The sequence below is a fragment of the Corvus hawaiiensis genome, chromosome 12 (genome assembly GCF_020740725.1).
Source record: "Corvus hawaiiensis isolate bCorHaw1 chromosome 12, bCorHaw1.pri.cur, whole genome shotgun sequence".
In the NCBI taxonomy this organism is placed as follows: domain Eukaryota; kingdom Metazoa; phylum Chordata; class Aves; order Passeriformes; family Corvidae; genus Corvus; species Corvus hawaiiensis.
Genome location: NC_063224.1, coordinates 6,675,291 through 6,694,398, shown reverse-complemented (window position 1 = coordinate 6,694,398; position 19,108 = coordinate 6,675,291). Strand labels below are relative to the sequence as shown.

At 57.5% G+C, this 19,108-nt stretch overlaps 1 protein-coding gene across 1 annotated transcript; it reads left to right on the top strand.

Annotated features, from left to right (window-relative positions):
- The first annotated feature begins 6,622 nt into the window (after positions 1 to 6,622).
- Positions 6,623 to 19,079, top strand: ADGRG1 (adhesion G protein-coupled receptor G1). The gene is made up of 14 exons (XM_048316820.1): positions 6,623 to 6,871; positions 12,156 to 12,243; positions 12,758 to 13,183; positions 13,652 to 13,775; positions 13,857 to 14,004; positions 14,080 to 14,208; positions 14,429 to 14,545; positions 15,108 to 15,153; positions 15,507 to 15,607; positions 15,684 to 15,799; positions 16,788 to 17,062; positions 17,685 to 17,796; positions 17,999 to 18,267; positions 18,434 to 19,079. Exons 2-14 carry the CDS (start codon positions 12,204 to 12,206, stop codon positions 18,535 to 18,537), a joined length of 2,007 nt encoding a protein of 668 aa, XP_048172777.1. The 5' UTR covers positions 6,623 to 6,871; positions 12,156 to 12,203; the 3' UTR covers positions 18,538 to 19,079.
- Positions 19,080 to 19,108: the final 29 nt, after the last annotated feature.

Genomic DNA, 19,108 nt, shown 5'->3' with positions numbered 1-19,108 from the left:
ACGTGGAATCGATGCCATGGGACACCAACACCTTTTTCTCCCCCAAGACCGAGCGCAGCAGGGAAAACCAAAGCAAATTAAAGCAAATCTGCAAAGCTCGTGCGTGTTCTTTCCAAGATCGGAATTTTTCTGCTGGAAACAACCCCAAAAAGCTGGAGGCGAGGGATGCTTTGCTCTCCTACCCCCCTATCCCAGTGTCTTGTGCCAGGGGAGCCGGCGCCGTCTCTTGCAGCCGGTGAAGCGATTTTGCAGGCGGTTTGGCCAGACCTGCGGGTGCGTGGTTGCGGCTTTAACCCGCTCTCGGCACTAAAACCAGCAAAGTTTTTTCCAAGCATGGGTTTACTGTTTGCTAGGACGTGCGTGTCTTGGTGACACCAGCAGGCTCAAGGATGCATTGCAGCATCCTGGGATTTGTGGGGTTTACTCTTGCAAAAATCAAATCTCCTTGGTCCGGAGCACATCACCTGAAGATGTGGCCAGTGACCCATCTCTGTGGTCCAAGCATCATCGTCCTGGCGCCCTTCTCCTCCAGTTCTGGGTTTCCAGCCTGACGCAGGGTGCCTGACCATGGCCAGCAGGCCCCCTTAAATCTGTTCCCAAGGACCTCCCATTTGGGATAGGTCAGATTGAAGCGGATGGTTGCCCTACGTCATAAACTGAGACCTAGAAATGTTGCACAAGTGGCTGCAGGCGCTGGGCAAGCGCAGGGTGGCATCGCTGCCCCACAATGAGCACTGGTGTGGCTGAGCCATCCCTGCTCCCCGCCCCTCTGCACATGGCCACAGCCCTGCCGTTGGACCCAGCAGCCCCTGGAGCACAAGATGAAGCCTCTTGGGGCAAACCTAACCATTTTAGGTAAAAAAAAAAAAGACCTTTGTTCCCTTAGCTAGGCCAGCTGGCATTGCTGGAGAGCTGTGCAGTGGTGACTGGGGGTGTCATGGAGGAATCTGGCTCCATCCTGGCAATAGCATCAAACTGTGGTATCTCAGAACCAGATTGTCCTGAGTTCGAAGGGACACAGAAGAAACATCGAGTCCAACTCCCTGCAGGACAACCTGAAAGTAAACCATATGATGAAGAATGTCGTCCAGACACTCCTTGACTCTGTCAGGCTTGATGCCATGATCTCTTCTCTGGGAAGCCTGTTCCTATCTCTTACCATCTTCTCAGTGAAGAGCCTTTTCCTAATGTCCAAATTATACTTCCCCTGAAGCAACTTCATTCCATCTCCTGTATCCTTTCTCTGGTCACCAGAGAGTGGAGATCAGCACCCCGTACGTCCCAGGAATCCCTGGCACACCGTATATCCCAGGCACACTGGGCACAGCGCAGGCTGCACACACAGCAAAGGTGTCAGGCACAGCATGAACCTCGGGCACAGCGTGCATCCCGGACAGTTTGAGCACCCTGGCACTCTGGGCACAGCACTGGGGCTGAAAGCCGAATCTCTGGGCGGTGGGAGCTGCTGCTGCTGGGGGGCTGCAGCTCGGCCCCTCTGGGTGCTGTCTCTCCTGGGGACCACGGCTGCCCCCCTGCCCGTGGTGTCTCTGTTAGCGACCAGCGCTGACCGCTGCTTCTCTTTAGAAGCGCCTTTTGATTGCCCGTGTGCATCTCCTCCACTGCCGGGAGAGCCGGGCGGCTCTGGCCGGGGACCCGCCACCGTCCGCTGCCGCTCGGGCACCCCGCCGTGAGGTTGGTGCAGGTCCCACTAGATGGCACAAGGATCGCAGGAATGGTCCCGGACCGGGACTAAGCACGCGCAGGGACGGCCGGTGGCGATGCGGGACTGCGGCGGTGCCGGTGAGCGGTGCCGAAGTGTCCCCTGACAAATGGGAGGGGACCTCTGAGCCCCCTTGAGGAGGTGCCACTGCGCATCTCACAAGGCACAGTCAAAAACTGGGGCTCTCCGGCTGCATCCCCCAAATCCATTTGGTGCCAGCACGGCTGCAGGCTGGCAAGGGTGTTTGTAAGGCTGGGGCACCTCAAAACCACCACAACCCTGGGTTTTCACCCACGACAGCACCACACCAAAGCTCTCCCTCTAACCCAAATCCGGCTCAGGGATGGAGGCCATCTGCAGCCCTGGGGCGGCGGGAAAACGGGTGAGCAGGGCTTTGTCTTGGCATCGGGCAGAGTGGTTTGGGTGGAGGAGAGGATGAGAAGTGAGTAAGTGAACTGATACTCGGCTTTCCTCCCGCTCTCACTTAAGAAGCCAGACACCAAGCAGAGCTCCTCAAGGTGCGCAAAGACTTTTGGAGTCGAAGCAATCCAGACTGTGGAAAATAAATAGCCAGGAAAATTGCAGGGGCTAAATCCAACAGCTGGGGACAGCGAGTCAGCCCTGATCCCGTGGTGCATCCCCATAAACCAGACTTCACCTGGAAGCGTGGCCAGGGTTTGCCTCTCCTAACGCCTGAGATTTTGGAGGTGAGCATCCCGCTCCGCCTGCTGGGACGCAGACCAGCATCACGGCATGGCAAATCTGCCTGTGGTGACATCAGGGTCCCCACCGCGCCCGTGCTTGTACCTGCAGGGTGCGCCAGGGAGGTGCCCTTAGCTGGTGCTGCCGGTTTCTGGGCCGGTGGCAGGGGACCGAGCACCACCGGGATACGCTGCCCATTTCTGCCGAGTGACGTTTCCCTTTCTGGCTCCTTCCCGCTTCTGGACAGCGAAAGAAGCCTCTGGCTGTTGTTCTTTGTTCCGCGCACAAAGGGCAACCAGCGCCGCCGCGTTCCCGTCCGTGCCGCCGGCATCCCGGACAAAGGCCGGTCCCGCCGGGGCTCTGTGCCCCCTCCCCGCAGCCCGCAGGGCCCCGCCGTGCCCCCGGCTCACATCTCGCCGCGCGGGGATGAGCTGTGCATGGCTCACCGCTCCGGCGGGTGACTTCAGCTATTCACTGAGAGGCCTGCGGGTTTGGTGAGGTGCCAAGTGCCCGACTTTCCCCCATGAGCCCCAGCGAGGGAGAGTCACATCCCAGCGCTTTACGTGCCCCTTCTCCCCATCTCGAGATTTCAGGGTTTGTGGTGTGAGTCACGCTGGCTGCCGATGTCTGCATACATCCACCTTGTTCCGGTATCCGGTCGCGCTTGGAAAACAATCACTCGGTGGTTGCCTCCTGGCAGCGGGAACACTGCATCCCTGTGTGGCCTCCACGGAGCTGAGCCTGTTGGGGACTGGTGGGACATGCTGGTTCTTGAGTAGCTGCTGGTGACCACTGCTGGTGACCAGGGGTCACCCTTTTCCCACCCTGCCACACCAAGAGCAGGGTCAAAGCACTCCCCAAGGCCCCCGGGGAGCACGGGTTGGGATCAAGCCTCCCACCTGGTCAGTGCCACGGTGCCAGGGCCGGCTCAATCCAGCACCTGGCAGCACGGGCAGGAGGGGGCCCGGCCCCTATGATCTTCTCAAGGAGAAATGGTGCCATTTACCTTTCCAGGCACCTTACCTGGCAGGAGGCCAGGGTCAGGCTGCTGGAGGGATTGTGCCATCCTTTTCTCCCCAGGAGAGGCAGGTTGGTGGCACCACGGTGCCTGGCTTCAGGGGCAAAGCTGTGGAATTGTAGCAGATGCTCCAGATTTTGGGGAAACAAGCAGCCAGGAAAGACACTAAATCCATGTGGGAAATGGAAGGTTTGAAGAAGACCTTGGCTTCATTTTGGGATCTGCCTTTGGGACTTGTCTGCTGGGGAGCTGATGAGCCTAATTACCGCATCCCATGGGAGCATCCTCACCTGGCACTTGTGCAGATACCCCCAGGGACCAATTTTCCCCCAGACTTCCCTGACATCACCAGGGGTTTATTTGCAAAGCTGAGCCTAAACAAATAATCCGGGTTTGTTGCTGTGCCTACAGGTTGAGGTTTTACAGCCCTGGCACCTGTTGAGCCGCTGGTATTGTTGAGGGACAAATCCCGACGTGGGGTGGGGTGGACCCACCTCCCCACCGGATGTTTTTCCAGGAGGAAGGCTGAGGGAGGTGGAGCAGCAGCAATGGGGGAGCATCAGCACCCACAGCCAGCTCAAAGGTAGCTGAGGCTTTCCCCTAGGGTCACCATCCTCCGAGATTCCCAAGGCTGCCCTGGCATTGCTCACCAGATTTGGATGAGAGATCTGGGGGCATCCCCTCCCACCAGCACCCATCTGCTTCCTCATCCTCTTCCACCTCCCTCCAGTGGACCTGGGCTGAGCCCTGTTTATGGTTGCATTTTTGCTGGGGGCACCCAAGGGGCTTTTAGGGGGTCTGAGCACCGTGGCAGTGGGGCTCGCAGCACTTGGCAGTGGGGCTGGCACAGCCCTCGGCTGCAGACGGTGCCAGGGCTCCCCTGCCCACACTTGTCTCACTTGTTTGGCAGCAGCCTGGTGCGACGTGCCCTCTCCTGCCGGAGTCTGCCCATCCCATCGCCACGCCGCCGTGATCTGCTGGCACGCTCCCTTCCGCCTGCTGCCGGCGCCGGAGCCTTAAGGAGCTTTTAGGAAGATTTAGGGCTTTTAGAGGATTTTGGAAGTCTTTGGGTTCTCTTGGAGCTTTAAGGGCTTTCAGGTAATTGAAGGGGTTTTAGGGACTTTAAGCCTTTTTGGAACATCTGAGGCTTTTAGGAACTTTTGAGGGGTTTAGAAGCTCTTGGGACTTTTAGTATCTTTTAGGACTTTTAGGAACTTCTAAGGGGTTTAAAAACTCTTAGGGCTTTTAGTAATTTTTAGGGGTTTTACGAACTTCAAGGTTATTCAGGAACTTTTAGGGCTTTAGGGGATTTTAGGGCATTTAGGAGGTTTTAGTGCTTTAGGAACTTTCAGGGCTTTCAGGATCTTTTAGGGCTTTCAGCATCTTTTAGGACTTTCAGGAACTTTAAGCATATTTAGGACCTTTAATGGGTTTAGGAGCTCTTAGGACTCTTAAGATGTTGTAGGGCTTTTATAGGAATTCCCCATCTTGAGCAATAAACCCTTATCAGGCCGAGCCCAAGGGCAAATGTCCCTTGCAAGAGACAACACAAGGATTTCCTCCCTCTTCGTGCTCGGGCAGTGTCTTTGAAGGTCTGTCGATTTACAGATAATCCCGACAACACCAGCAAGTGCAGTCGTTGACCTAAAAATAACTCCTGATAACGTCAAATGCAGACAAAAGGCTCTTTGTTCCACGAACAGCAGCAAAAAGTCCTTTCCTCGCTGGTCCGAGGGGTCTGTACCTAATTCCCCTCTCCAGGAGAGCCTAATCTTGGGTTTAGCAGAATTATTCCCGGGAGGTGGATTTATGGCGTTTCCCGAAGGAGCCGGTCGGGGTGACCCGCAGTGGGAGGCTTGGCTCACCGCGATGCTCCCGCGGCTCTGGTTGCCATGAGCGTGCGTTTCAGAGCTGGCCCAGCTCCCCGAGGCTTGGGGACCGCCGGACTTCAAAGGCGGCTCTGTTAGCCATGGTCCGGCCGCTTTAGCCACGGTCCGGCCATGTGAGCTGCTTCCCATGGGAGCCTTGTCCCGTGGCAGCCAGGAAAATTGGGGGCTTGGAATGGAAATTAAACCAAGCGGTGGGGCGATGCAAGCGTGCGGGGTGTCTCCTGCTCCAGGGATCCCAAAGCAGCCGTGGCACCTGTGGTGGCACAATCCTTGTGGATCAAGGTCCATCACCTTGCCTGCTGGAGCGGGACGTTGTTTCCACCCTTCCCTCTGCAGAAAGAAAAGTCTCATTCAAGCCATTGAAAATATCTGCAAGAGCAACTATTTACCCAGGGCACTTCCCGGAGCCCTCCCCCCCGCCCTGCTCCCTCCGCTCCCTGCGTCTCGGCTTTCTCCAGCCCGGCTGTTTCCCGGGGCACACAAAGGGCTGGATGCAGGCGCTGCTTGGCAGCAGCTTTACCCACTCCGACAGTGCTGCCTCTACGCTTCCAGCCTCAGCTCCCACTCAGGGCCAGGGGTGCCCATCTCCAGCCTTGGGGTGGGTGCTGGGAGCCCTGGGGTCGTATGCAGGCTCTACACCCCAGATCCCAGCCCACCTGCTCCGGGGGAGTGCTGTGTATGCCTCTCCTGGGATCTGGGCTCCTTGCCCTGCTCCTTTCCTCCCTCACACCCTGCGGGGAGCGGGACAGGGGTCACGGGGACACTCCGTCCCGGCTGCTTTCCCATTAATTGTTATTTTTTAATCCCGTTGGCAGTCAGGCGTGCAGCCTCCTGGCTCCGGCTCCTCCGGCCCCGGGCCGCCGCTGGATGCCCGCCAGCCCGCTGAAGGGCGGCGGGACCCGGCACGCCCGGCTGTCCCCAGCCGAGCTCCCCCAGCCCATCGTGGTGCCGGTGCCGGCCGGGGGGACGCAGCCCGGTGCTCCCAGCGCGGTGCTCCCAGTGCGGTGCTCGCAGGCTGAGCCGGGCCGAGCCGAACCGGGCAGGTGCCGTGACCGAGGGCAGCGGCCCCTCAGCCCCCGCAGCGACCTCGGAGGGTCTCGCTGGGGGACGGGGTGCGGCCGCTGGTCCCGGGATACCGCTCTGAGCCGAGCCGGGCTGCGAGGTGCCGAGCCGGGCTGCGAGGTGCTGAGCCGAGCCGTGACGTGCCGACCTGAACCGAACCTGGCAGAGCCGGGCCGGGCCGAACTGGGCAGGTGCCGTGAGCGACGGCGGTGACCCTGCGGCTGCCGCAGAGATCGCGGGGGTCTTGGAGGGGTCGGTGCGGGGCACTCCGGTACCGCCCCGCTGAGTCACCGCCTCCGGGGGTACGGGACGGGGCGGGGCGCTGCTCCCGGGGCACCGCGCTGAGCGAGCCGGGCTGCGAGGTGTGGAGTGGTGCTGAGCCGAACCGTGCCGAGCCGTGCCAGCCCAGCCGAGCCGTCCCGTGCGGAGCCGGGCGGTGCCGGGCGGTGCCGGGCCGTGCCGAGCCCGCCCCGGGTCCAGGTATGGGAGCAACGGGGAGTGGTTGAACCGGGGACGAGGGAGGATCGGGGCGCCCGGTGTCCGCCGTGGGGGTCCCAAAGGCCGCGTTGAGGGGCATTTGCTCGGCATCGGGAGCCGAGAAGATGCTGCGGCGCTCCGGGCGCGGGCAGAGCGGCGGGAGCACGGGGTGGGGAGTGAGCGGGGTGGGCGTCAGCCGGGGCTGGGGCAGCCCAGCAGGGCTGGGGGGCACTGGGGCTCCGCGCGGGCGGTGGCATCGGGCAGCGCCCCGGCTTGCTTGGGCAGGGAGCAGCCTGGACGGATGGAGCGGAGGGGTCTCTATGGGGGGGCCCGAGCTGCACCCCGCTCCGGTGGGTGCGGGGGCTCAGCGGTGGGTGTGATGCCTCCGGCTGGGCAGAGCCCGGGGTCTCTGCTCGTGGCCATGGTGCCAGTTTTCTGTGAAACCAACCTTCATCCCTGTTCCATGGGGCTCGCACTCCTCTGCCCGGGAGCCAGGCTGGATTCCTGGGCCATGAAGCCACAAAGCCCCCTGAGCTGCCCGGGACCGGCTGTTCCGGGCTGCTGCCAGCGGCAGAGCTGAGCTCCACGAATCTCCACCGGCCGTCGGCCCGGTGTGTGGCCATTGCTTTCCACTTTATGGGAACCACCAGCACACCCCATTCCTTCCCTTCCTCCCTCCCGGCGGAGGGTGCAGCATTCCCGTGGGATCGCTGGCATGTCTCGACAGGGTGATCTCCCTTCCCTAAAATGCCTTTTGGGGGGATTCCTCCTGCAACATCCCAGTTTGCTGCTGCCGGTCCCGGCATGTCTCTGCGGGATATGGGATGTAGGATGCTTGGGGTGGTCCCTGCCCGCTGTCTGTGCTGCCCCTCCAGAGAGACCAGCAAAACCCAGCGAGACCAGCTGGAGAATTGAAATGAAGTCTCCTGGAATAACCTCCTGGCAGCAAGTCCGAATGGCTGTTGAGGAGGGAAGGCAGCCAAAGCTCATTTCATGGTCTGAGGGCTGCAGTAACCCCTCCCCAAGCTCCACCGCCAGCGGGGAGCCAGGAGTGTTTCAGAAATGGGGAGGAGGGGGGGCAAATCCTTTGAGCCCGGGACTGCAGCCATAGGGGGGTTTGCCATGTCCCTTGCTGGGTTCGCAGCTCCCATGTGAATTAAGCCAAGGACTGAAATGCTGCATACTTGGTTGCAGTCCAGCTCTTAATCCCACGGCCTGGGGGCTGCTATTCGCAGAGTAACAGGTTTGCAAACAACTGTGTGTTGCCTGAACAGGGATCCCTGGGATTGGCCATCCCTGCACCTTGTGGTGGCACCCGTGGGTGCAGGCGCAGAGCTGTGTGGTTTGCAGACAGCAGGCTGGGTGGCTCCCAGCGTGCCAATGTCTGCACGGGACCAGCTGGGCACAGCCTGTCGGCGCCTGTTTTTCAGGAGCGCTTGGACTCACCAACTCCTTTCCCATCAGCTCACCCGACAGCTGGGGTCTGGCAGGAATCCGGGGGGCCCACAGTCTCTTACCTGGCTCCTTGGGTGCTGCAGGCTTTGCCCTCACCAGGCTCCAGCACCTTGTTTTCTGTGCCAAGTGCCTGGGAGCCTGATTTGGGGTGGTCCTGAGCTACTTTGCACTGCCCTGCACCTCCCTTCCCTGGCACCTGAAGCACAGGCAAGCAGTGGGGACCCAGCTCACGTGAAGGCGAGTAAGACCTGGGAGGGGACAGGGTGTTTTGGGAGCCATTTGAAACCCAAGGGAGTGGTTTGGAAGGGGGATGGAGGGAAGATAGGGCTGATATGCAGGAGGAGACATGGGGTCACTCTCAAAGAAGTCTGTGTGGTGGGAGTACGTGGCAAGGACAATTGTCTGTAGCCCCTGTGGCCAGAGATGTGCTTGCACCACTTTGTTGCTGTGTCACATCAGCCTCAGCCCAGTGTAGGTGTACCTGGCAGAGCGTGTGTGGCTGCTGCTGAAGCCGCAGTCTTTGTGTGCCACCGAGCCGGGCGCCGTGTTGCCCTGGCACTGAAGGAAATGCTGGGTTAGTTCACTGTGATATTTCTGTTTGTGGTGTTTTTTAGGAAATGGAAAATTTTAAAAAGGTTTTGAATGTCAAGACCTAGCTCTAAGCAAACTCTCTGTCTCAGGAGCCCCAGGCACTGTCAGGCACCTGTGCCAGCCTCCCCTTGGTTCTCCCCACGCCTGTGTGGGAAGGGACGGCTGCCAGTGGCTGGCAAAGAACAGATCTGGCAGGGAGCTGTGCTGCTCCCGTGGGAATCACTATCAGATCTGGTTTCATCCTGCTGGCAAGACTCATCTTGAAGGTGCTGGGCCTTCTGTGCAGCACCATGGCCTGGGAAAAGCTGAAGCACTGCACCTCTCCCCTTGGCACAGCTTGTCCCTGCCGGGCTGCCGGCGCAGTGCAGCTGCCCCTCGACTCTTAGGGCATTAACAAACGCGCCCGGTCGGCCCCGGCCGCCCACCGGTGCCGGGAATCACATGCCGATGGCATGAATAACGTGTGGCTGGCCCCTGCCGGACGCACGCCACTGGCCAAGGACAAGGGCACTTTGTGAAGCACTCAGATACCGACACTGGGGCATGCCTTTGCAGAGGGACCACGATGGGGTCCTCACATCCTTGGACAGCTCCAGACCTAGGGCACATTTTCTGTGGCCCCTGCTATAGGAAGCTGTTTATGCAAAGCTGTTTTGTATCTCTGGGAGCCCGTCCTGGCTTGCCTCTCCGTGCCACAGTTTCCTCATCATGTTGCTGAGTCCCTGCCTGAATAACCCGCTGTGGTGACGAGCTTCAGACTCATTAACATCTCGAGGAACAGAGCGTCACTTTCCTAACGGACCTGAAAGGAAAAGAGATAAAAGCCCCTGGATCTCCCTGTTTCCGGTGTTTGTTTGAGTCATCAGAGCATCTTCCCTTCTCCTTGGAAAAAACGTCATATCCAAAAGCCACGTGCCACCTCCAAAATCTTAAATACCTGCTGCCAAGTTACCCAGAAAGCAGTAAGGTGGTAGTAAACACTGGGCTTTTTATTCGTGGTTTTTTTTAGTCTTTTTTCCTCCCCCATTCACCTAAGGTTTAGAGACCTCAATATAATGCTTTGGCTTCTCTTTCCAAGACCAGTATGTTAATGGTGATGGAAGGATACGAACTGGTGTCCAGGCCTGAGCCTCCCTCTCTGCTGATAAGGGAGCCTGCTCCAAGCTGTGCAGCCCCGGCAGAGTGTCTGCCACCTCTTTGTACATAATCTGCTTGATTTTGAGGCCAAACCAGCAATTTTTCCCCACTGCCATCCGGGTATGGGAAGATGACGAGGCAGGATTCAGCTCTGATGAGAACTCAGCACATCCGGCTACCTTTCCTATTCTTATTGCCAGCGTGGATGGAAGCCGTGGTTTCTCACTGTGAAACCATTTTCAGGGGATTTTCTCTTGCTATTGTTCAGCTCAGGAAACGACAATCGGAGTCAGGGCGAGCGGGACCATACAGGGCTCGGAGGGGAAATACCGGCCCCCCCACCCACTTTCCCGTAGGGATTTCTGGTCCCAGTTGAGTAACAGCTGAAAAGGGCTGATCCTCTCCTCCAACCATCCCAATAAAATCTTAAAGATGTCAGCATAGTGGGATGGGCTGAAGCCTCGTTAGGATTCAGCATTCCCCATCCAGCGGCGATGCTTTATTGGTGTGCCAGCTCTGTGCTGCCTCAACACGGTTGGAATTCACGCGCAGCTCCATTGCTTTTAAGTGATCCAGGTGTTTCCCATCTCCAACAGCATTTTGCCACCCCAGGTCTATGTTTTTTGGATATTTATGCATCAGTCCCAAGTACGTGGCAAGGCACCGGGATGCCAGCCCCATCCAAATCCATTTACTGCTGCCAAGTCATGCCTGTGCCATACCCTCCCACCCCACACTGGGAGACCTCGTTAGTGTCACTTAGTTACAGCCGCGGCAGCGGTTAATTAACAACCCGAAGCCGCTGTCTTCCGATGATAAATTGCCGCAAGAAATAGACAGGGAGGGACAGGGAGTGGGCTGTACACCCATGCAGGATGCGTGCTGGCTACAGAAACTTCCAGACAAAGCCTGTGCTGGTGGGAGAAATCTGCTAATGGGTTCTCAGGCAAGTGATTTTTCCCCAGCCTTCCCATCCCAAGACCCCTGAGCACCTGGGAACGCTCACAAGCCTTTGCAGGTGATGCTGGTTGGTGCCCCAGCAGCCACTCACAGCAAACAGAACAGGACTTGACAGCTGGTGGGCTTTGAGGGGATGTTTGAGAGCGGTACAGGATGGGGGTGCAGCAGTGGCAAACAGGGTGCTGGCTTCACTTTGGGCATTGACAAGTGTTCTGCTGGGCCAGCTGCTCCAGCAGCCCCCACCAATACTGTGTCAGACCTGGAGGGGCTTCTGCTGGCTGCCAGACCCTGGCAGGGTGTGTCCCATGGTTGAGGTGACAGCAGGGTGAGGAGGAGATGACACTTGGTGCATCCCAGCAGAGCTGGAGATGCAGTTTGTGGCCTGGGGCAGGCAGAAGGCAGGATGAAAAAGGCTGTATGTGTGAAGGCGTAGCTGGGTGAGCTCAGGGGTGTAGCAGCACCCAAGGGTGCTCAGTGCTGGCCTGGGTGGAGGTCACAGAAGCCCTGCTCTTGTGCAAAGACAAAGAAAAGGGTGGTGGAGCAGAATGCCAGATGAAGGGATGGGCAAAGGGGCTGTGCAGGATGTGGCCCAGCTGGTTGGGGGCAGCAGATTTGGGCAGCCATGGTTGCTGTGCTGGCCTTGCCAGGATGTGCCTGGGAGAGCCTGCTTCTGCAGGATGAAATGATGGAGCGGTTTGCAACATGCCCAGCTCCTCAGCTAATCTGCAGGAGCTGAAAGCACCCAAGAAAATAATTTTAGGTCTGGCAAGTTAGGAAACCACAGTTTCCTTCTGTTCCTATCATTTATGATAACAAGGCAAGGCGTTAAGTGAGATATGGAGCAGAGAGCGGAAGAGGGGACCCCTCCTATGTGGATTCGTAGGTGATTGGAGCCTGTGCTGGAGTGCTGGGGCACCCTCTCTGTGCTGAGAGCTCAGGGGCTTCCAGCCTCTGCCATCCTTCCAGCCCACAGCCAGGTTGGATGCCCAGTGATCCTGGCTCCTCATGGAGACAGAGGCAGCAGGGAGCTGGCTGTGACACTGGCTGGTGTCCCACCTGCACAGCCTTTGCTCTCCATCCCTGCCCCCATGGCATGGGGGATACTCAAATGCTCATGTGGCCCCTTTTCCTTTCCCTTTTCCAGGCTCTGCTGTCTCCTCGAAGGCCAAGCCAAAGTAGAGAGCTGCCCAGGATGAAGGTTCTCTTCCTGCTCCTTCTCTCCCCTCTCCAAGGTAGACTATCCCAGTTGTGCCCTGCCTTGGGATGGTGAGCTGGGTTTGGGCTGCTGGGAGTAACTGGCAGCCCCAAAACTTTGGCTGGGGGCCACCATGAGGTGTATGCAACCAAGGCTTCCACAAAAGTCAAACATCTCATGGGCCAGTGTGCCTCTGGTGGGTCTTTTGGGCAGAATGTGTCCTTTCCAGGGAAAGGAGATAGTCTCCATCCATCCCTTCTGGGAATGGAGAAGTCCTCTTTCAGTCTCTGCTGATGTGGGTGGTAGCACATGGGAGAGGGTGTCCCTGAAAGACAGGAGGTCCTGTTGCCTGAGGGGCCCTGGCAGATCCTTGCAGCGTGGCTGTGACATTGGGGAGGTGGCTGGTGTCCTGCAGCCCATAGGACAGGGCTGGGGTAACTGGGGTGGAGAGCCTGGCGTGCCGTGTGACAGCTGCTGCAGGGCTGCAATGTTTGCCAGGGCTGGCTGTCCCTCCAGCTGATCTGCTGTCTCTGTGTGCTTGTACAATGCAGGGGTGGGAGCCAATGGCCACAGGGAAGAGGATTTCCGCTTCTGCGGTGACCGAAACCAGACCCAGGAGAGCTCTGTCATCTACGAGCACGACCGTGACTCCATCATCATCAAGAACACGGCCCAGGCACTGATAATAAAAGCGCCCTTTTCGCCAAACAGGAGAAAATCTTCCTACAAGTACAGCCTGCCCCCCCCCTTGGGCAGGTACCGCTTCTGCATCTACTGGTTCGAGTCCAACAGGACCCTGTGGCTGGCATATGGGAAGCAAAGCATCCTCCTGGGTGGGGACCCATCCAGCAGCATCCCCGGGGGACAGGAGAGTCAGAAGACTGAAAGAACCAGCGCGTACATCTTCAATGTGTCCTACATCGAAAAGGGTGGGAAGAACACCTCCATGGATGCTAAAGTTGAATACACCTTCCTTGGTAAATGCAGTTTAATGTTATTTTAGGGAAATTAAAGAATTGTTTTATCCCAAGTCTGTTCTCTAGCATCATCAGAGCACTGGTTGTTTCCCAGTATATGGTTTAGCCTGGTGATATGAAGATAGCTGAAGGGTGATGGAAGGGGATGCAGGTTTTCTTGAAGCAGCCCAAAGACAGCATCCCTAAAGGTGGAGATTTTCAAAAATGCCACTTGAAATCCTGGAAAATTGAGGTCTTTGCAGTGGTTTCTTAGGGTCCAGTCTCCACCATGAGGTCCCCATGGCCTCAGTGGGAGCTGAGCTCCGTGTGGCAGAAAAGCCCTGTGGGTTGGGGTCACTATCAGCTTCCCTGGCTTGGAGTCACCTTGAAGCTCTCTGCTTTCTGCTCCCACCAGGGCTGTGCCAGGTAGTTCAGGGCATGAAAAAGCCAGATCTACCCCTGCATTTCATGGCATTTCCTTTCCATCAGCCTTTTCAGAGAGCATGCCTGTCTGGGAGCAGGATGTGGAGGAGCAGCTCACCTCCTTCAACAGCCTCCTTGCCCAGCCCCCAGCACCAGCCATGGGAGCCACGGAGCAGCAGAGGCTCCGGCGGTGAGTTCCCAGCTCGCCCCATTCCTGCCGCCGCCGATGTGTGCCTGCTGCATCCAGCTCACTGTGCCCCTTCCCCAACAGCAAACTTGGGAAGCTGGAGAAGATGCTGGCCAAGGTGGAGCTCGAAGGGCAGAATCAGACCTTTGGGAACGCCACTGTGCACGCAACTGTCCTGAGGGTCCAGCCCAGTCGGGCTCCTCAGCACCTGACCTTTGCTTCCCAGAGAGAGGTGGGTCCTGGAAAGTCTGCCTTAATGCTCTTGTGCTCTCTCCCGACCTCTCTCCTGATGAGTCTTTCCTTGCAGGAGGGTGGAGAAGTCCAGGGATTCACAGTGGACCTGCCAAGCAGCCTGTTCATGATGGTGAAGGAGAGGGAGGAGGTGGTGGAGCACAGAGTGCTCCTCATGGACATTAACAGGCAGACCATGTTCCAGGTAATGCCCACGTGAATGGCATGGTGGGGTGTCCCGTGGTACAGGGCTGCAGGGATGCCACCAGACCAGGCTGCTGGTGCTCACGGGGAGAAGATGCTTCAAAGATGAGCTAAAAGCTTGACAGGGAAAGTCCTGGGATCTCCTTCTTGGGAACTCTCCTCTGCTTCACACCTGGCAGCTCTCCTTTCCCACGCTGCCACCTTCTCCTCTTCTCTAACAGGATGAAAACAGCAGCCATGTCCTGGGTAACAAGGTAGTCAGCATCTCCCTGGTGGACACAGTTGTGGCCAACCTCTCTGACCCGGTGGTCCTCACTTTCTTCCATGACGAGCTGCCGGTAGGTGGGGAAACAGCCTCATAGAACCTGATCCCACCAGGAATGGAGGGGGAAGGAGGGCTCAGGCCCCGCCAGCTTAGGGTGTGGTCACAATCCAGCACTTCCATGCCCTTGGCCTACCTGTGCAGGGTCTGCTGTGTCTTCTGGGGCTGTATCGCAATCATGGCTTCACTGTGTGCACTAGTGGTGGCACTGCCTTCCCCTCTCCAGGAGATGCCTCATGGCAGATGTGTCACATCCAGAACAGTCCCCAGGGCTGGGGACACTCTGAGTTAATAGCCCCTTGGCTCATTCATGGCTCTGCCAGGTGCCTGCTCAAAGCTGAACCCCTTGTTTGGAAAAGAGGACCTGGGAGGAGGTATCTGCTCCATCAGATGGTTAACAGAGTGGTCACTGCCAGGAGCCCACTCCCATTGTAGGGGGAGTCTGGTTTATCAAAGTCATAGCTTGTCTCCTGAGACCATCTTGCCTCCTGCCTCATGTTGTCCCCTAACAAAAGTTCTGGGCAGGCAACAAACCCACAATTACATCCTGACCAGGGCCTGTGGTTTTGTCATTGCAGACGAACGTCATCCCACTGTGCGTCTTCTGGCAGGAGGACGCCTCTGGTGAGTGCCCCTGCCCTTGGGTGTGAAGTCAGGCCCTTTTTCCAAGGTACCACAGCCCCGCCAGCAGGGCGAAGGTTGCTCTGCACTTCCCTTCCTCACTCCATCTCCATAAGCCGTTCCCACAGGGCAGATGTCAGGTTTTCCCTCCATAGCTAACCGAAGAGCTTTCCCCTTCCCTAGGGATGGGTTCTCATGCTGAGGGGGCTATTTGAGTATGTGTGCTTGGCCTAGGACAAGCTGGGACTCGCCACTCTTGTTCTCCCTCTTTCCATGGACACCTTGCCCTGAAGATCCTTTAGCCCAAGGCAGATGTTCCTGCTGCTCACCAGATGCTCTCCCTTTCTCTTGCACAGCCAGTTCTGGGAGCTGGGACAGCTATGGGTGTACAACAGTGGCAGGGAGCAGCCAGACAGAGTGCAAGTGCAACCACCTCACCTACTTTGCTGTGCTCTTGGTGGGTAGCACCTTCCCTCACATCCCTACATCATTCCCACTGGCTGTTCTTCCTCACCACCTCTCCTCCTCCTCAGGTATCCTCTCCAGACATCACCCCCCTGCACAGGAATTACCTGAGTATCATAACCTACGTTGGCTGCCTGATCTCGGCTTTGGCATCCATTTGCACCATTTTCTTCCTCTACTTCAGGTACAGTCTGATGGCTCACCCCACGCCCCCTCTCTGTGTCCTGTCCCTGGCCATCAGCACCTGGGTGGGCACAAGCTGTCCATGGGCAGTTGGTGGCCTGGCTAGAAGCATCATGAAGGAGCCTTGCTTGAAGAAAGCAGAGTTCTCCTGTACAGGATCCACCTTCTTGGTCAGGTCTCCTGCAGAGTGCTCAGGAACACCAGCTCTTTTCAATGATTTTGGAAAATCTCCTTGGTTATTGTTATGGATGCAGCAAGCAGAAGTCTGCAAAGATCTTTTCAAGGACCTGGAGAAGAACGTGGGTGTCTTCTCCTGAGTCATGCCACTGATCCTAAGCAGATGATTCAGACCTGAAATCATAGAATCATAAAAACATAGAATGGTTTGGGTTGGAAGGGACTGAAAGATCATTCATTTCCAACCCCCCCGCCATGGGCAGGAACACCTTCCACTAGACCAGGTTGCTCAGAACTCCATCCAACCTGGCCTTGAACACTTCCAGGGATGGGGCAGCCACAACTTCTCTGGGCAACTTGTGCCAGGGCCTCACCACCCTCACAGGGAAGAATTTCTTCCAAATATCTAATCTAAACTTGCCCTCAGTTTGAAGCCATTCCCCCTTGTCCTGTCACTCCATGCCCTTGTTCAAAGTCCCTCTCCAGCTCTCTTTAGGCACAGGGGGGTGCTTTAAGGTCTCCCTGGAGCTTTCTCCAGGCCACACAACCTCAACTCACTCAACGTGTCTCCACAGGAGAAGTGCTTCAGCCCTTTGAGCATCTTCAATTCAGGGTCAGCTGCAGGGGGCTGGATTTGCATGGGGGATGGGTGTTCCCACCTGTGGGGTTGGTCTCTCAGTCCCTCGCATTACCAGAGAGTCTCCTTGCTCTTCTGCTGGGGCGAGTTGCCCCATGAAGGGCTGTGGGGTGTTGTGGGCACCATTGGTGCTGGCCAGGCATGGTGGTGAGGTCTGCTGCTTTTGATTCTCCAGAAGCAAGCAACGAGACCAGATCACGAGCATGTACATCCACATGAACCTGCTGGTCGCAATCTTCGTCCTGGACGTCACCTTCCTCATCTCTGAGCACTTGGCTGGCAGCGGCAGCGAGGCCGTCTGCAGAGTCGGGGGGCTGCTTCTGCACTTCGCACTCCTGAGCTGCCTCACCTGGATGGGCATTGAGGGCTACAACCTCTACCGGCTTGTGATTGAAGTCTTCAACGCCTACCATGACCACTTCCTCCGCAAGCTCTGCCTGGTGGGCTGGGGTGAGCATGGGGGAGGCAGAGACATCCTGAGGGCACAGGGTGGAGGGGCACTTGGGTAGGTCTTTCCCACCAGACACGATGCCTAGATGGGGATGGAGACACAGCTGTGGGGGAGCAGGCATCTGTCAAGAGCCTTGGTGGAGAAGGAGACTTGAAGGCTGAAGCAGAAGCTGGTGCTAGAGCAAGGGTGGGTCACCATGGGGGTCACCCAGCAACGGAGACATGTGAGAGCCACCACTTGGGATCTTTAAATAGTAATGGGATCATCTCTTTCTGAAAGAAACATCCAGGACAGCCCAGAGAGATGGGCTGGATGAGGGAAGTGCCCATGCTTCTCTGCCATGCTTTGGGCTAGAGGTAATGGCAGGAAGATCTTAGGATCTTTCATGGCCTAAAGCTCCACATCCCTGGGAGGTCCCCAGCTGGGATCAGCACAGCACTGCTCCCTCCCAGGCTGGGGCTTATGCCAGGTGCCCTTGTCATGTGCTCCATCCTTGGTTTCCTGGTGGGAGGGAGGATGTTGGCTTGTGCTCTATGCAGAGAGAAAGGGGCAACAGGTCCTTCCAGAAGGTCCAAAGGCCAGGGAGTAGGGCAGCCACTTCACTCTGCTCTTTGCACCCAGGATTCCCCATCTGCTGTGTGATGTTGATCTTCCTGGCTAGCTGGACGAACTACGGCTCCTTCTCCATTCCCATCTATGAATCCATTGATGGCAGATCCATCAACGCAACCATGTAAGTCATGGGAGATGGGTTACCTGGTCTCTGCTCACAGGTAAAGTCAGCTGGCTAAACCTTCACCATGGCCTGGGGCTTTTCTGGGGTTTTGTGCCAGGGGCATCACCCCTTCCTGGGTTTTGGGCTGGTACCACACTTCCCAACTTGTGTCCCTGTGGGATGACACAGCGTAATGCTCTGCCCTTTCTCCTCCCTCCAGATGCTGGATCACGAGCCCCCTGATCCATAACATCGTGAACCTGGGTTTCTTCAGCCTGGTGTTCCTCTTTAACTTGGTCATGCTGGGGGCCATGGTCCGGGAGATCCTCCGGCAAAACAAAAAAGGTCACAAGCTCAAGCACGTCCTGGCCCTCTTTGGGCTGAGCATCCTGCTGGGCATCCCCTGGGCACTGATCTTCTTCTCCTTCACCTCTGGTGTGTTCTGCCTTGTCTCCCTCTATATCTTCACCATCATCAACTCCCTCCAAGGTGAGCTTGTGACTCTGGGCTCCTCTGAAGGGCACCAGGATTTTCACGGGGTGTTGGTGGGGTGGTGATGGGGTGCAGGAGGAACTCTGTCAGGCTGGGTGGCTCGCTCTCAACTGCTGTTTGTCCTTCAAGGAGGTTCACCAATGCTTCCTCTCCCCTCTCCCAGGTTTCCTCATCTTCCTCTGGTACTGGACCATGGTGCTGCAGGCGAGGAAGTCTACAGAGCAGAGCAGCTCTGACAGTGCCAAGCTGCAGCCCAGCAGCAGCTGAGCCCCATGGTGGCTGTGCCGTGCCAGAGCTCCCCACGCCAAGGACGGCCACAAGAAGGACCACACCATCTGCTTTGCTACTGCTCTTGCCCCGTAGGGCTGCAAGGAGCCCAGGGACCCACAGTGGGGCTGGCCACCCCTCACCGCTGCTGGCCCTCTCCCCAATTTCCCCACCCACTCCATTCTGACAGGCTTGGCATCCTTGGGGCAGGAGGGAGGGAGGGAGGGAGGGATGCTTACCCAGGCAGTGGGGGCTGTAAAAAGTGGAAGGGAGAGGGTCCCCAGTGCCTTTGGATGTCCCCTCCCATGTCCTGAGGCCAGGGATGATGAGTGGGAAAGGCCCAGTTTTCAGCCCCTGCTGGTGGTCACCATGAGGGTTCTTGCCCAGGGAAGATAGAAGGACTCTGCCCCCACTACACCCTCAGGCAGCTGGAATAATCTATTTTTGTTATTTTGTTGAATGTCTATTTTTGGGTGATGTAGGAGTTCAGTGAGCGTGCCTGCACACCAGAGTTGTGCCCATTAAAGTTGTTCCTCTTGGAATGTGTCTCGCTGGGGTCTCTGCTTGGTGT

What these genes read in the sequence shown, in the direction of transcription:
- ADGRG1 (XM_048316820.1), top strand. Translation starts at nt 12,204, where the DNA reads ATGAAGGTTCTCTTCCTGCTCCTTCTCTCCCCTCTCCAAG. An exon ending in CTGGCAGGAGGACGCCTCTG is followed by an intron (nt 15,154 to 15,506) that starts GTGAGTGCCCCT and finishes TCTCTTGCACAG; the next exon opens with CCAGTTCTGGGAGCTGGGAC. An exon ending in CATCATCAACTCCCTCCAAG is followed by an intron (nt 18,268 to 18,433) that starts GTGAGCTTGTGA and finishes CCCCTCTCCCAG; the next exon opens with GTTTCCTCATCTTCCTCTGG.